The sequence below is a fragment of the Asparagus officinalis genome, chromosome 3, assembly GCF_001876935.1.
Source record: "Asparagus officinalis chromosome 3, Aspof.V1, whole genome shotgun sequence".
Classification (NCBI taxonomy): domain Eukaryota; kingdom Viridiplantae; phylum Streptophyta; class Magnoliopsida; order Asparagales; family Asparagaceae; genus Asparagus; species Asparagus officinalis.
This window is the reverse complement of record NC_033796.1, coordinates 104,006,666-104,018,930: the sequence shown is the minus strand read 5'-3', so window position 1 is coordinate 104,018,930 and position 12,265 is coordinate 104,006,666. Positions and strand designations below refer to the sequence as shown.

General features: G+C 41.6%; 1 protein-coding gene across 1 annotated transcript in view; it reads right to left on the bottom strand.

Moving 5' to 3' along the window:
* Window positions 1–12,265, bottom strand: part of LOC109835611 (lycopene epsilon cyclase, chloroplastic) — a 52,284-nt gene that overhangs the window by 39,707 nt on the left and 312 nt on the right. Inside the window, exon 2 of the mRNA XM_020403581.1 lies at window positions 12,160–12,265. This exon is cut by the window's right edge and continues 71 nt beyond it. Coding sequence (XP_020259170.1) covers window positions 12,160–12,265 — 106 coding nt within the window. The remainder of the gene's footprint in view (window positions 1–12,159) is intronic.

The window sequence follows — 12,265 nt, the reverse complement described above, 5'->3', positions numbered from 1 at the left end:
AGCTGCGTTCAGCGGTTGATTTGAGCTGCGTTCAGCGGTTGAAGCTGCGTTCAGCTGTTGATTTGAGCTGCGTTCGTGGCTATGAACATGGTGCGTCTTGATGCTGGTTCGCGGGGAGGACTTCCACGTCTTGGTTTGAAGAGACCGTCGATTTGTAGTCTCTTTCTATCGAAGTTTTGTAAAGATCGTCATTTTGTAATCTTTACTTTAGCTCTTTGATATGCAAGAGTCGTCAGATTGTAACTCTCGATGTTGATTGTGAAGGTTGTTGAACTAGAGCTCTCATCGGTTGTCGTGAAGGTCGTCAGATTGTAACCTTCAGCGATCTACGTGAAAGTCTTCAAATTGTAGCCTTCTGGAAGTCGTCAGATTGTAACTTCCATCATCGGTGTTTGATGGGGATCAGCTATCTATTGTGATTTTTAGACAGCCTACAACCACCTCAGCTGCTTCCTCTCCTTCTGCCACCACCAAATTCGCCTGGTTGCCTGCTCCTCCTCTTCCACCTCGTCGACCCCCATGGCTACAGTCACGACCTCCAAACTATCCACGTCCACCCGAATCTCCCTCCTTGGGTGGCTTGGTACAAGCATGTCTTAGATGACCCACTTCACCATAGTTGTAGCACTACCGAGTCTCCCCCTTAGATCCAGTGTTGCCAGAGTTGAAGGCCGCCAGTGCTGACTTCACCACAGGAAGTCCACATGTCCCCGCCTGTAGCCGAATGCGAGTCTCCTCCTGGATCATAGCAGAGACAGCCTCCTCAAGTGTGGGAATCTTCGGCTGAGCTAGTAGCAATGCGATTCGCTGAGCGAACTCTGATGTCAATCCCTTGAGAAACACCATAGTCCTCTCCTGTAGAAAGGCCTCCCGTTCTTTACACCCCGGGTCCTTGCAGCTAGCCCGAGGGGAAAAATGATCATAATCCAGCCACAGACGCTCCAATTCTGTAGCATATTCCTGTACAGTCCTCTCTCCCTGGACTGTGGCGTCGATCTCTCCTTTAATCTGGAATACCCTCAGGTTATTCCCCACTCCATCATATGTCCTCCTCAACTTCTCCCAGACGTCCTTCACCTTCTCAATGCCATCCACTGTGGCTGCGATCGTCGGGACCAATGAATTGAGAAGCCATATGTACACCAACATATGAGTGGACTTCCACTCATCTCTTCTCTCCGAGTCCTCCGGCTCTGTCACCTCTCCTGTCAGATAACCCTCCAGATTCCTCCCTGCAAGGATGTATCTCACCCGTCGCGACCAGCTCAGGTACGTATTCGGTCCATCAAGCTTCAGATCGATGGTCGGAAGCTCCAACTTCTTCGATGGTTTTGTCGCACTCTCACCAGCCGACAACTTCATTAGCTTCATCAAAGTTGATACCTCCGCGGGGTTCAACTTCTTGATGATCTCCTCCATCGAATAGGCTTCAGACCCACCACCTGTTCACCTTCTCTTCCGACCCTTGTTGTGTGCAGTAAAAATTTCGGCAGCACCTCTGCCACACAACAAGAGTAGGATCTCAAACAAATTCTCGTTTCTCAGAGGAAACAAGAACCAAAACCAGTTATATATCTCATCGATGTGAGATATAAACTCTTCCTGTCATCAGTTCGAGGACTGAGTCAAGGGAACCCATGCCAAACTCTAGGTCCGACATAGCGCAGCAGGGGGGGCTTGAGGTGGCAGCGGCTAGGAAAGGGTTTGGAGGTGGAGACAGGGGGGTCTGGTCGGGTCTGGGGGGTTCTGGTCGTAGGGTTTAGGGTTGAGGAGGGGGTTCTGGTCGTGGGGTTCTGGTCGGGGTGGTCTGGGGTTCTGGTCGTGGGGTTTGCGGACAGGAGGGGGTGGGGGTCAGGTGGGTCTGGAGCCGTGGGGGGTTCTGGTCGTGGGTTTGGGGCTGCTCTGCAGGAGGCGGAAGGGAGGGGGGTCTGATCGGACAGAGATCAAGGGGGGGTTGGAAGCTGATCGGGGAAGAAGAGGGGGGGGACGGCGGCTAGGGTTAGGTTTTTTGTGGAGGCTCTGATACCATATTGAGAATGAAAACCCTAATCTTATTCATGAGATAAGATGGGCTTATATAGGCCCCTACAACTTACACATAAGCCCCTAAACATATTACTATTTCAACAACAACCTTTTGTGGAACTCCCTGCTTGTCAATATACTTCAAGCATTGATGAAGAATTGATGGGACGATCATGTTGAAATGGATACACAGTCTCCGAAGAGAAGATTGTAAAGTGTTTCAACATCGATGACATAACAAGTCACTTTCATCTTCAAATCGTCGATCTGACATTTAAGTTGGATTTTCCCAAGAGATCAGCAACTGCTGGAGTTGAAACTAAAGATGGTGATAGTAGTCCTTGAGAGCTTGTGAAGGGGAATACCTAAAAAGCTCAAGAGTCTCCACGGGATTATGCTCAAAGTAAAGCCTAGATCAATGTGAATCCTCTCGACCTTTGCTGATCCCACATACTCCTATAGCACGGTTGTGAAGATGGTTTTTGATGAGTACGTCATATGGAGTGAAGGTGATACAAGGTGCTTGTTGTTGACATTGATAGCACCGACTGTGTTCTTCCTCCTTCGGTGGCTCGAACATGTGTGCGAGGAAGGCCTCATTGTCATTCAGAGCTTCTTTCAAAGCCTCCCTCGTTTCTTTGGACAAACATAGAAGTTTGAACAATGTTATACGAGCCATGATATTAGCCATGATATCGCATCGAAATGGGGCTTTGAGATTGACCTAGGGACGCTTCAATGCCTTGTCGAACCGAATCTCTTTTTGCTTGGCCGATTCAAGTTGATTGGAGGAATCGGGCTGATCATAGTTCTTCAAATAGTCTCGGCCGGACCTTGTTCCTCATGACAATTTTCTCTTTCTCTGAGTTAGTGAGTGAAGAGATTCGCAGAGATTCCTCTCCTATGATTACGAGGATGACGTTGCAAAACTTCATCTTACATTTGCCCTTAGTCTTAAACTTTGGAAGAGTCCAATATTCATCTTTGAGAAGATCAAGATGCACCCACATCATTTCCCCTCTTGTTGTAGTAAGAGGGACCAAGTCTTGACTTTGTTGGTTTTGTTGGCCATGATTGACCGCTTCCATCCTTGCAATGGGAATGGGGACAACTCCGTCTTAGTGTTGTGCGCGGCGGAAGCCTCGAAACGACACGAACAAGAACTAGAGATAAATCACAACTAATAAGCCAAACATAATACCACAGCAAGACGAGTTTAACGTGGTTCGACAAGTTGCTTACGTCCACGGGGCAAGGAGAGAGGAGTTCTTACTATTAGAAATCAAGAGAATACAAATAGAGTTACAAATTTCACCGATCAAACCCTAAAACAAAGCTCTAAATCTCTCACAAATCTTTCACAATTGGATACAGCAATCCTCTTCCAAAAACTACTCAAAAACGTCCTTATATTTTTTCCTAACTAATCAGGATTAGAGTTATATACTAACTCTAAACGAAACGGGTTGAAATATCAAAGCCTAGCCCAAAACAGACTGCGGTCGACCGCGACGGTCGACCGTGCAGGTATCGCGATCGATAGCGACTGTCGACCGAACACCCCCGATAGAGAATAAACCGGTTATAGAAAACTCACGGTCGACCGTTACGGTCGACCGAACCAATTCCCGAGAGTTAAATCTATTACAGGGTTCGCGCGGTCGACTATGGCGGGGGACCGCCTTCAGCTCCAAATCCTACTGTGTTTTGTGCATGTTTGCGGTCGACCGTCGCTGACTCGCGGTCGACTGCCAGTCTGCTTGGTCATTCTCCTGCTAATTTCCTGCACTTCTCTCGATGCTTCTTCACTTAAGCTTAGATTTTCGACATGAAGCCAAATTGAAGAGTTACCATGTTAGCATTGACTTTCTTTTACTCAGGCTTGAGATTGAGGATTCCTGACTCAATAAAGGTCTGTATTTTATCCTTGAGGATGTAGCAGTTCTTTATCGGGTGTCCAAATATTATGTAGTAAATATAGTAGTTAGGATCGTCAGTCTTTCTGATCTCCTGGGGTGCCGGAATTCAAGAAGCTTCAGCTGATTATCATTGTTGAGAACATGAATGATAGCCACTGTATGCTCGACCTTGAAAGAGTAGTTACACTGAACGTTCTTCCTTGGCTCCCTCTTCTGGTGGTTGGGTTTTTTTATCTCAACCGCGAAAGTCTCTTTGGCTATCAATTAGGAGGTCTGCCCTTGTTTGTCTTTGTTACCCCTGAAATTGGTATGGAGTTCGAACTTATTAAAGTGTTCTGATAATTTTTCTGCTATCTCAGCTTGTTCCATTAAGTTCTTCCATGTATAGGCCGTGATAGCGCCCATATGAGCTTCTACATGCTTGATGAAATTATGCCGACAGGTTTGAAATAGCATCGGCAATGGCATATCTTGATGTCGTAATGTCAGATTGCGGAACTGCTCAATGTATTCCCTGACCGTCTCATTTTCCCTTTGCTCTTCGGAGAGAAATTTGACCATGGTAATATCTAATTATTCTTCAAGGAATTGTGAGAGAAACTTATATTCCAGATCAATCCAGGACTTGATTGATCCCTCAGGCAAATCCTAAAACTAATTGAAGACTATCCCCTACATAGTGCCAATGAAAAGTCACGCCTTAATGGCGTCATTACCCACTACATTCCCAATTTGTTTATGGAAGTAGTAGATGTGCTTGTTCAAAGAACCTTTACCATCAAACATATGCAGCGTTGATGGCTTAAACTTTATCGGATAGGGAACAATGTCCTACTTGATGGGAGGGTAATTCTATCTTTTTTCAGGTCAATTCGTTGAGAAAGAGCGTTGAGCTATTTTTGGAGGTCCTCGAGGACCTTTGCCTCCTGACTTGATCTATTTGTTCATCTTCTAGAGAGAATTAAATAATTGGTCGTTCTCCCTTTGAAGAACTCGGACGAGGTTGAGAGGTTGTCATGAGCTGACCTATCATCTTTTCTAATCATTCGATTCGCTCTTTAGAAGCTTTTCGTTAGGCCTCTATTTGTTGGAGAAGATCAACTCGCTCCGTCATTGCCGCAGCTCGCTGTTGTTCTTGACTTGAACTAGGAATAACATTTGACGCTATGGCAGAATTAGCATCACTAGCAGTAGGTTGCTCGCGTTGAGGTGAAGCTCACAGTGCACACATTAGGAGGGAATAATCGAAAGGGATTGGAGCTCTTTGTTTTGATCTGGAATGGCGGACACATCGTTAGTCTCTGGCAATGTGCCTCTGATACCAGGAGAATATCTTAGCTCAGAAGCACTATAGGTATTTTCCTCTTCATTTCTTGAGACTACACTAGTCGTATTGACTGTGAACTCATTGAGTATATTCTTACCCTTTCGGGTACGTCGTCATCTTTTGATCCCGGCCTTTGAAGGCTCAGGATTATGACTAAGTCAATTAAATACAAATTATTTTTCAGAAATAGTTTTGCATTAGCAATTCTTTTGAACTGCCATGACTACATCCCTAAGGGTCATATAATGTTGACATTGGCGAGCTCTCTTCATAGATAAGAACTCTCTCAAATCACCAGGAGTTCCAAGTTGATTTGAGTTATCGATCTTTTACATGCCAACTTCTCCGCTTTGAATTTTGGCATGCGAACGTCGCTTAGCAGAGTCAGACTAATCACCATTAGTGATATCATTTAGTTACAGGAATTTAGATAAGGTATTACCCCCATTCTTTGCTTCTGTCAAGGAAATATAGCGAGCATCGGGAGATGCTTTAAATTCAACCCCTAAGGGAGTTGTGGACTACCTTTAGGTCTCCTCGAAAACAACCTTGATGTCTAAAATTAGAAAAACATGAGAACATCTTGACCTTTGTCCGAGACGAGGGTCGATATTTCTTTACTCTGGGCGTAGTTCGTTTGGCTTTTAGCCAAGTTCAAATTGTCAAGGTCGCATTTACGCATGCGGTGGTCGATTTAGACCCTAGATTCACACTGCAGCGAATTTTGTGACAACTCCTCACAGTTACTGTCATCGATTTATTCGAGGAAATGAATTCCTCGAACTTGGCTTGTCAAATTCAATGACTAGCGATTCAACAAAGATCTGAGGGTCTTAGTGTCGGACTACGACATAATTTTCTTGTCGAAAGAGAAAGTAATCCCCAGCAGAGTCATCATCCTATTTCATGTCTTTCGAATTGTAATTAACGCAAACCACAATAAAAAGATACAATGAAACAGAAGAAAATTTTATATTTCCTAGGGTTATTTTTGTGTGCCGATGAAGGGTCGATCTTGTATTTTGTTAACGGTCCAACTAAGACGACGGGTCTCTTGCTGTTGATCTCTTATTTGGTTGCTTAGAAGATAGCTCAGTCTTCTCTTGGAACCGAATATCAGAAAGAAAGAGAGAAAAAGTTAATTTCGGTCGTGTACAAGGTGTTCGATCTCTCAGTTGGTGATCCTCTTAAACAAACAATCTCCTCCTCTTATAGGCTAAGAGAGAGAGAGAGAGCTGATGGCAGTTAATTGTAGATTAAGTGACCATTTAAGTAGGAGATAACGGGAGGAGCAGTTTTTTATTTGAAAATAGCTCTTAAATATCTAATTGGCGAAGTTTGTTGATTAATTGGTTGGCAAAGCTCGCTGAAAGTGTTTGGGTGAGGCTCACTTAAACATGGGTGGGCCATCACTTCTGAATCATGGATGACGTGGCCAACGTAGGTAGCTGCGGATGAAGTTTGCTGACATCAAATGACGAACTTCGCATGGCTCATTTTGACTCGTTTGAACTGAGTCGAAGTGGGCTGTATGGCGATGTTCATACGCTTGTTTGAGTGAGCTTCCCTATAACCCGTTTAAGACTTGACTTTGGGCCCATTTGAATTGTTTGGCCCATGGGCATTCACTTCTTGGATCCAAGTTGAACATGGACCTAGATAGAATATATTTTAACCATCTACAGGGACAAACTCATTTATTTCTCTAAACACTATAAATAACATTATAGAGGGAGCTAATGATCTCTCTAAGGTTTTTACAATAACAAACCCAAATTATAGGTTGGATGTCAGATTAGTAAGTCTACAAGCCATCTTCCTGTTGGACTCATAAAAACCACAATAAGCTCCACAAGCTTCTATCACACTTTTACAAGGCAAACAAAAAAACCACAGTAGACCTCCACGAGTTTCTTTCAACTCTGAACTTCCATACTCCACTACAGCGATGACTCCTTGAGTAAGATTTTTAACTGATATCGAGAAAGGTTGATGATGGATATGCTATGGGAAAATTACGAGTTTGTACAGATATAATGATTGTATTATTGTATATACATAGCAATTGTACTCATTACAAACATAATATAAAGGAATCGAGTGCCCCAATAAATGCGAGTTATTCAACGCTACTAATTTTTCATAGTATTAATGAGAAATTGTTGATTTAAGTAATATAACTCCGTCAGTAACGTGCTTTATTGTTCATTTTTTCATTGCCTATCTCAAGTTGGGGAAAAGGAGGGCATCAGGCGGGGTGGATGCATGTATAAGCTTAGAAGTGCAATTTCACCCCCTAAGATTGTTGGGTAATTTCAGTCTCCCCGCCTACCATGGTATGCGCAACTCGGAAGCCAACCCCAATCAATAAGATAGAACAACCACAATCAAGAAAAAGAACACCGAGATTTACGTGGTTCGGTCGACCAACTTCGACCTACGTCCACGGGGCAACAATACGAGAAATTCACTATGTATCAGGGAGAGAACTACAAGAGGAACCACTCAACTCTCGTGTCTCAATCTCTCAACCTCACATACATAATCAACTCTCATATTCTCTCCAAAGCCCACTCCTTGTAATCTTTTGCACAGATAAAGACTACGAAACTCTCTCTCTCATCTACTACATCTCTACTTTTTCTTCATGGTTTTTCCTCCACCAATAGAAGAATATATATAGGGAAACCAAAACCCTATCTCTAGCCTAACTTCCTAATTAGAATAGGATTCAAACTCCTAATCATGATAAAACCCAAACTCCTAATCATGATAGAACTCAAACTCCTAATCATGATAGAACTCTAACCCAATCTAATTCTCATGAAGTTACACAAAGAATCAAAGACAAAATCCCAACAATCTCCACCTTGAATTTGATTTCCAAACTCCCTTGAAGATATATCATCGTCGTCTTGAAACTTTGTCTCTCCCGCTAGAGTTTTTTATTTCTTTCGCACTTCAAATCAGAACATATGCACTCACAATTGGATGCCTTCATGATCCTCACTATCTTCTGCTTCTCTGTGACGCCCCCACCTCTCTTGTTGTCCTTGTGCTCCACCTGCATCGCTCGTCTCGAATCATATCGATGCACCTCTCCTACTCAACACTACGAGCTGGATGTCTTTATCTCCTCCATCACTTGACTTGAACTGAATATGAACGCTCACCATCTTCAAGTACAACGCCACCATCTTCATCTCCATGTGTCACTCGGTCGTGCCCACTTGCAAGCTCCACCTAATCTGGCACTGTCCTCCTCAAGTATACACACCAACCAACTCATGCTCCTTATCTACCATCAGATTTGTCTTGCCGTTAAATAGCGAAATATCAAACTTCGGACCCGAAGAAGTCATCATTCTCTAATCAAAATTCAAATCAGTCACCGTAGAGTTTGAATTTGATGAAACCGATGCCAAAAACGAACTCAGCACGTCGAAAAATCCTAGGAACGACTCCTCGATCACCAAAATACGTCTCCAAATCCTCAATCGGCTAACAAATCAATCTGGACCGTCGGATCCCTACTTGAACAGTGCCCGCCACGCTACAGTGTTCTGCTACAGTAACATTTCCCTTTTTTCCCCTTTTTTCATCTTGATTCTTGTAACGCCGATTTTTAATCTTGCACGGCGTCATCTTCTATCTTGCAAACTCGCTCCCGGATCCATCACCATCGCTCTGATATCACTTGTTGGGTAATTTCAGTCTCCCCGTCTACCACGATATGCGCAACTCGGAAGCTAACCCCAATCAATAAGATAGAACAACCACAATCAAGAAAAAGAACACCGAGATTTACGTGGTTCGGTCGACCAATTTCGATCTACGTCCACGGAGCAACAATACGAGAAATTCACTATGTATCAGGGAGAACTACAAGAGGAACCACTCAACTCTCGTCTCTCAATCTCTCAACCTCACATACATAATCAACTCTCATATTCTTTCCAAAGCCCACTCCTTGTAATCTGTACGGATAAAGACTACGAAACCCTCTCTCTCTCTCATCTACTACATCTCTACTTTTTTCTTCATGGTTTTTCCTCCACCAATAGAGCTCTCATCTACTACATCTCTACTTTTTTCTTCATGGTTTTTCCTCCACCAATAGAAGAATATATATAGGAAAACCAAAACCCTATCTCTAGCCTAACTTCCTAATTAGAATAGGATTCAAACTCCTAATCATGATAAAACCCAAACTCCTAATCATGATAGAACTCAAACTCCTAATCATGATAAAACTCTAACCATATCTAATTCTCATGAAGTTATACAATGAATCAAAGACAAAATCCCAACAAAGATTATGCAAAAGGCAAAACTTCACTGGAGGTCCCTTACGTATTAGTCAAATTGCACTTGAGTCATTAATGTTTAAAAGTCATCAATAGAGATCCTTAATGTTGTCTCCATCATCAGATTAGGACTTTATTGAGATTTTTTGCTATCTAATTGCTAACATGGCATCTGATTGGACTATCTTTTTGTTTCTCACTTTTGCCACGTAACCCCCTGCAAGATTTAAAAATTACAAATAACACCCTTAAACTTTCAACATTACAAATAGCCTATTAAATTTTTTCAAAAGCTACAAGTGGTCAGCGAAAAAAATTATAATGGACCCTCTAAAATTTTAGAAAATTATAAATACAACCCTAAACATAATTTGTATTTTTTAGAACTTTCAGTAGGCTATTTGTAAAAAAAATTCAGGTTTGTTTGTAAAAATTCAAGGGTCTCTTTATAGTTTTCAATACTTTCACGATTGCTTACATATTCTTCTGGGGGTTTCTATAAACTTTTAGGGGGTTATTTATAATCTTCAAAAGATTTACATGGTTGTTTAGAAAAATTTTAGGGAACCCCTGTTTAGGAAAAAAGCACACAAACCCTAGAAGTTTTTAAAAGGATAAATGGACACCTAAATTTTTACAAGTAAACCCTCAAAAATTTTACAAACTGCCCCCCTGAAAGTTCTATAAATTAGAAATAACTTTCAAGGTGCTATTTATAATTTCAAAACTTTTAAGGGGTTGCTTGTAGATTTTTTAGGGGATCACTTGTAGCTTTTGAAAATTTTGAGGAGGTTAAGAACTCAAATGAAATTTGGCTAACATGTTAAGGACCTTTACTGACGTTTTACCTATACAAAATTAGATTATATGGCCTTGTAAACTTATCATTTGCACCCTATAATTTAAAAACTTTGCACCTTGTTTGAAATTTAGCTTATTTAAGTTAAAAATGTAACATATCCGTCAATAAATTTGTTGTATAATATTATATTTTAATTTTTGGATAGATAGATATTTATTGTTAGAAAGGTTTTAAATATCGGTTATCGGGGATTTATCGGACGGCCAAAATCCTTATCGGATAGCGGAAATCGGGGATATATCGGGAATAAGTAGTATTTATCAGAGTGATATACTGGATGATGTGTATATATAATATAACAATTAAAAAATGTAATCTAATCATGCTTAATGATAAACATACCAAAATGTAAATCATCATGTTTAGAATCATTAACCAATTGTAGAAAGCGAAACTTGCATCATAGCCTTGAAAAAATATAATGTTAGTCAAAATAGACCGATAATCCCGATAAAAAAGTCTTACTTATCGGCCGATAAGTGTCGATAACGCCGATAAATCGCGATAAACCTAGAAAAACGATAACCGATTAAAAATCCAATTTATCCTAGCGGAGAGCTTCCAGACCCGATAACTCGGCCGATAATATCGATTATCGGCCGATATTTAAAACAGTGATCGTTAGCCCCGTCAGATATTTTAAAAATGTAACAGGTTTGAACAACAAAAACAACCTCTCTCTCTCTCTCCATGTGGGGTAAGGTCGTGTACATTTGACTCTCCCTAGAGCCAACAATGATGGGAACCTCGAGTACTCGAGTACTCAAGTACAAAGCCGCCCTTACTCTATAATATAAATAAAATGCAAATCTCCTCAACTATTTATTCCTAATATTCTTTCCAAAAATTCACCTTATACAGGTGGTTTCAATTCTAAGCCAGAAGGGGATATCCACTCTATGGTCGAAGCATTTGAGCTAGCCACCGGATAGAGTGAACACCCTCAGATTATCCCCTAACCAAACCCATACTATAATATAAAAGGAAAATGATAGGGGCATACCTTCAACCACATCTCAAACCACACCCCCTCTCTCATATGCTACAGTGCACCGGGTTCTATATGGGATTTTAAAATTTTAAAATCCCATATGGGGCCCGGTGTACTGTAGCATATGAGAGAGGGGGTGTGGTTTGAGATGTGGTTGCGGGTGTGCCCCTAGTGCCACCCAATATAAAACTCCAAACTTTGGACCTATTATACTATTAAGCTAATCTCAGTCAACATTACTTCGGGCCCATTAATCTCACAGGGTAAGTTTCACAAACACGCGCTAAACTTACTGTCAGTTGCACAAAACTATTCTGAACTTTGAAATTTAGAGAAAATCCCCCTAAAGTTTGGAAAGTTTCTAAAAAAAAGCCATCTGTCGAAAAGTTTTACAAACTAAAATAACATTTGAAAAAAAAAATAATAAACCTCCCTCTCTCCTTAACACCCTAAAAAAACCCCATCAAAGTTTTCTCGTATCCCGCTATCCTCTCTCTTCTGACAAATGCTAGAAGCCTAGTACGTAATTTGTCCCGGTTAGATCGTTCCGAAAGTTCTTGGGATTTGTTGGAAAACTACCCCCAGAATATGGGGGTTCTCTTAATTTTTCCAAAGGTCAGGGGGTCGTGTGCAACGCGCTTCAAAAATCAGGGGGGGTTCAGTAATAACTACCACGTTCCTGTCGCGATGGAACAGTAATAATAATAATAATAATAATAACAAATCACCTTATCCGAAATCTTATCTTGCAACTCCATCGCCTTCGTCCCCTGCATTTCAACATAAACAATCTCAACTCCCTCCCGCCTTATATAGTCGCTCCTCGTCGCGAAT